Source organism: Saccostrea cucullata, unplaced genomic scaffold, assembly GCF_032062105.1.
Source record: "Saccostrea cucullata isolate Sc308-1 unplaced genomic scaffold, CSIRO_AGI_Scuc_v1 ctg18060, whole genome shotgun sequence".
NCBI lineage: Eukaryota > Metazoa > Mollusca > Bivalvia > Ostreida > Ostreidae > Saccostrea > Saccostrea cuccullata.
This window is the reverse complement of record NW_026925955.1, coordinates 3,406-8,919: the sequence shown is the minus strand read 5'-3', so window position 1 is coordinate 8,919 and position 5,514 is coordinate 3,406. Positions and strand designations below refer to the sequence as shown.

At 31.6% G+C, this 5,514-nt stretch overlaps 1 protein-coding gene and 1 long non-coding RNA gene across 2 annotated transcripts; one reads left to right on the top strand and one right to left on the bottom strand.

The window, feature by feature from the left end:
* Positions 1 to 1,652: 1,652 nt before the first annotated feature.
* Positions 1,653 to 3,686, bottom strand: LOC134270165 (chitin synthase-like; the record flags this gene model as incomplete). Its single annotated transcript, XM_062752348.1, has 4 exons — positions 3,598 to 3,686; positions 3,188 to 3,359; positions 2,762 to 2,883; positions 1,653 to 1,859 (listed from the first exon to the last, which is right to left on the bottom strand). Coding segments are annotated over exons 1-4 (545 nt in total), but the record flags the coding sequence as incomplete, so codon positions are not given.
* Positions 3,687 to 3,762: 76 nt separating this feature from the next.
* Positions 3,763 to 5,514, top strand: LOC134270164 (uncharacterized). Its single transcript, XR_009992738.1, has 4 exons — positions 3,763 to 4,243; positions 4,806 to 4,865; positions 5,207 to 5,279; positions 5,458 to 5,514. It is a non-coding gene; the product is annotated as an uncharacterized LOC134270164 (long non-coding RNA).

Here is a 5,514-nt window from a genome sequence, read left to right as displayed (position 1 = left end):
TTAAACCATTTCTGGAACATCGTAAGTATTACTGATCAATTTCGTTTAATCATGTCATTGTCAAAACTGCAAGATATTTAGTTTTTAAAGACATTATTTTAAATTCATTTTTAATTACAAGAATAAATAAATCGTTTATACATGCCTCTTGTAGAAAAAAATATAAAGATTTTATCTTTCTAAATAATATTGCTTTAATAAAATCATTCTACTAAGTTTCTACATGGGCGTCGGAACCGGGGCTAGGGGGGGCGGTCCCCCCACTTTTTTTCCAAATATATACCTAGTGTAAACTTAGCCCCCCACTTTTTTCCAAATATACACTTAGTATAGACATTTAATATTGTTTGGTAGGTTTAGCCCCCCCACTTTCCACAGACATGTCGCAGTATGGGTAAAAAATGGAAAAAGGATGGAGTGTGGAAAAAATTTTTGGTAGTGAATATATCTTACCCCCCCCCCCCCCCCCCCTACGAAATAGGATTTTCGTGTTTGGGAAATTTCCTTTTTTTTTTTTTGCTTGTCAGGTTTTTTGAGAAGGTATATTTTTTTTTTACACTTAGCCCCCCCCCCCCCACTTTCAATTTGCTTCCATGCTAATGTTCTAGATAGAGAATTTACAACGATCTTAAATCTTTAACACAGGAACAGGTGCCCGTCTCTGATAATTGTCATCATCCCGATAGGAGATGTGTAATTAATTAATCTGTCCCCAAAATCCGCGCAACTAACATAGAATATACAAAAGATATACAAGATATATACACACCGCAGCTCCTCGATACAAAGGTGAACTGATTGTTCCATCGATTTCTATAACTTAATCGATTTTAAATCCACATATCTTAACAAGAAGTCGTAGTGTAATTGATAAGGTCGCGGACACGTAAGCAGGAGACCAGGGTTCGATTCTGGGCATGGGAGTGAATTTTTTTTCTTGTATTAATTTTTTTCCTATTTTTTTAAATTCGGAATTAGATACATTTAATGCTATTATACCAGGAAAGAGTGAAATAAAATTTTTAGGTAAAAAAATAAGCCGATTATTCAATAAAAAGATTCAACTGAATAATCACGGAAAGGTCACTGAACTGTATGTGCCATTCAGTCGACTGAATGGTAACTGAATGATCACGAAAGGTTACGGAAAGGTCTTTTCAGTGACCTTTCAGTGACCATTCAGTGGCCATTCAGCCACCATTCAGTCGACTGAATGGTGGATTTTCATCCTGTGAAGTGACACTGCACAGAGCGAACCCGGGGTCCGCTCCGGGTTCGCTTTCTGTTAGGTTGTGTCCGGTCGGTAATCTGTATATAATCAAATAGGTTTTATTAGTCTGAACAATGTAAAATATATGGTCACTTTAAGAGTTTTTTTTCTTTATAAAAAAAATGGATAAATGAACAAAAAGTATTTTCTTAAATACAATGTATAAGTTTGATAGATTGATATATTAAAAAAAAAATCAATAAAAAAAATGAACCTTTTATTAAAATTTAGAAATAAAATGTAAGAAAAAAAATATTGTGTTTAAGAGTCATTCACAGGACAACCGAAAATTAGAAGAGATAGAAACTGAAATCGGTCTGAATAATTTTGAGAAGAAAAATAAACAAGAAAATTAAAAGATTGTTCAGAATTTCTAAAGAACCTGTTTCTTGTAAGATGTTCAAATTGTTCTAAATATTCGTTTTCCTCCTCCTGTCTATCATATTCTGGAATTTCTTGCATTTCCTGATTTTCCTCTTTTGCGAGCTCATAAGTTTCAAAAATATTGGAATGAAGATCTGGTTTCATTTGTCTTTTGAAAGGATTTGGAAGTTCTGTGATGGCAACAAGATGCAAAAATGTACCCCATCTGGAATGAATTTAGCAAAAACTTAAATAAACAAAACACAAAGAGAGATATTTCAGTTGTAAAGACAAACAAACTTAAAATAAACAAAAAAAAAATCATTTGAAAACAAAGAAATGAAAATAAAACTGTATGAACTTTTGCTTGTCAGCTTTCTTTAACAACTGAATTTACTTGCTAAAAAATATTTAATATTAGGATGGCTGTAAATATTGATAATGTCTTTTGCTTCACTGTGTTAAGGATAGTTCTCACCTATATTTGGTTTTTACTCCACACACAAAACTTGCAGGTGTGGGAACTTAAAACAAAGGCGTCCAAAATCATAGAACATAGTTTAATTTCTGTGACATGATAAAAACTCTGCTTATTCTTTATAACATGAGGCTAAAAAATAACCCTGTTTACAGTATATTATGCGTATCTTATTACGGGATCTTAAGCACTGAAAATCATAAGCTTTAGTTCACATGAACATGAAGCACATTTGCTGCTCTATTTTGCAGCAACTGATAAAATAGAGAGGGTCTGTGTGTGCAGAGCCTTTATTACAATTGTCAAATGAAATAACATATCTTACAATTTTAGAATGCAACAGAAGAAGGGCAAAGAAAATTTTCTACACCTTTTACAAAAGCAAATTAGTATATGTATTTTCTTCAAAAATAACAGTATGTCCACCTTTTCGGAACCAAACGTTTTTTTTTTTGATAAGGATTGGACTAATTATAACTAGTGGGCGCTAAACTATAGAACTCGCGAAAACTCCTCTAAACCCATGACTTTTTACAAAATAGCGACGAATAAGAATAACACATTTCTGTATGTATTTAGATCTTATAAATTCATTTATATGCGTAAATACGCTTGTTGTTCTCAGACCTGTGTGTAATGATAACATTTACCTGTGCATAACCATGCCGCAAAACTGTATCATAAGAATGATAAGGAAAAACCCAATAAACAGCAGACCCAGAAATTCGATTCTCATCTCGTAATTCTCGACTTCGTCATCCTCACTGTTTATCTGAAATGGAAAAAAAAATGACTTGTTAGAGACAGTTGTGTCAATTATATGATAAGCTAATGTTTTATACACTGAATTATTATATTATGTGATATCATTGAATAGAAAATAGATGATTAAGAAATAAAAAAAAATGGCAAAGAAAACTATTGATATTGAATTTTTTTTGACATTTTCAAATTGAAAAAAAAAATGTTTGAAATGGAAAAAAGAATATAAAAACCAGTTGAAATTCCTGTAGACCTTTTCATTCAGTCGAAAATGTAGTGCTTATGAATTTAAATATAATGCATATAATACGTACTGGGAGTTTAAAAGTAACCACTGCAGGACTCCGTAACTGAAACATGAAGTTCACAGCAATCCAAAGTAGGTTAACAAGAGCCATCCCTCCACAAACATTATTTCTCAACTCCCTCAATTGTTCCTTTACTTTGTCTTCTTTTGCAGGGTCTCTTTCTAAAGGTTTTAAGTATCTAAAAGAAAAAAAGGCAGATAATAAATAGCATGTTTAGTCCTATTTAAGGGTTTCCCAATAATCAACTTCAACAAATCATATATAGATGAATTCCTGATATATTGAAAAAAAAAATTGGATGCTACGTCTTACTCGGTGTGATGTTACTTGCCAATACACAAATATCATATAAAAGAAAAAAAAACTGTGTTAATTGTCAATTATTAATTATAATTGTAAATAATTTTAGTATTTACCTGTCAACGAAGGATCTCCAAAAATCAGCTTCCTTTTCCTTCATTTTTACATATCTTCCTTTGAAAGGGCCTTTGTTTACCCATTTTGGTTCTTCATGGCTAAACATCTGTTTAAATAGGTTACACTTACGCAGTACAGTTAAGGCAACACATGGAAAAAATATGGTAATGAAGTCATAATGAGGTCTGACGTCATGACAGTTGCTCCGCCCTGATTGATCCATATAAGGAAATGGTGCTCAAAATAACTATTTACCGATATTTGCAAGAATTTGTAATAAACAGCAATATCTTCATGTTTAAATAGAAAAAAAATATTGATTTTCTTGTACATAAAATAGCATGTCTTTAAATTAATTCTCTTTTTAATGTGTCGTTTGTCTGCATTCGGCTTCAGCCAAGCGCTTGCACTCGGTGACACGGAATGTTGTTTACATCTAAAAACGTGGCGACATCAGCTGAGATTTGCAGTGGATTTAAATGCAATAACCACACAATCTTTAAAGAAAATAGGGATAAAATAAGAGACAAGGCATTACTTCTCCCTTTTGCGAGAGTATGAGGACATTATTTCGGAAAATAGCAGAAAACTGAGACGATTGCACCAGCTCCGCAGATCCATCACTGCACTGCAATTCCAGGACAGGTATGTATACGCATATGTAGGTACATGTGTAGATCTACGATATGTAGACATGCTTTTGTTAACCTAAAAAACCCGAGTGTGTCCATGTTCATTTAAATGTATTATCAAAGTCAGTGAAAAACAGTAATCCAGTGTCTTGTGTGTACCCCACCCCCCCACTAAGTTGCACACTTTTTAGAATTATTAAAAATTAATTGCACTGAATATGTACTGAGTTCCTATCAATGAGCGCATTTTCTTTGAGACAATATGTGTAATAATGGAGGTCATCAGTAACACAAATTTAAACTAAATTAAATGTCATTGAAATGTTTTCATTGTTTCAGTCAATGATTCACAAGTGACTAGGCCTAAACAAGCAATGATTTTGTCTTTTGACATACAAATATGCTACACAATTAAAAAAAAATATCAGTATTATTGTGTTGAAAACATAGAAGCCCCACTTCAGATCTATGGTTGTAATTTTCTAGAATTTCTAAAGAAATGAAAAAAAATATTCATTTTTTGTTTAGATTACATGTACATTAAAAATATTTATATAATACTTTTATCATTGTAGCTGTCAGGTGTTTTGGGCTTAAAGAATGAATAAATAAAAAATGCATCATTTCTCCACAGGGTATGTATACATGTAATTCTAAAGCATTTCACATTTTTACAGTTTGCAAGTGCTTTACATTTTGTTTTTTTTTTTCATTTTGGTAAAGGAGAAACTCAGAATTTTTTTTTTTTTTAGAAAATATTCTCTCAATAACTTTTGTAAATGTCAGAGGTTTCACTTTCCCAGAGAAGTTTTGTAACACATTTTTCCATTTATATGAATAACATAAATTCACTACAGTATACAATCATGTAGCATAATTTGTTTTGTCAAATGTAATGCCATTTTATTCTACAATGTATATTTAGTCATCTCATAGCATATAACTGCATATATATTACATGTATATTGTGTTGTAGGCCTAGCTATTTCCAAATGTTGGACAAATTGATTCATTCAGACAGCAAGTTAATCCACAATTCAAGGAAAATGGTATGCTCAATATTAGCTATAAACCATACAGAGTTTTGATAATAAAACTAACAGAAGAATTGAAAACATGTATTATTATGCATTCTATGTTAAATGTTTCAATGAATTTTTTTATTTCATTTTTTAAAACAGAAATTACTTTCAATTATGGTATTTCCTGATTTTTTCATATTTTCAGAATTCATTTTATCCACAAGAACATGAAGTGATGGAAATAATTTGCACCTGCCCAGCA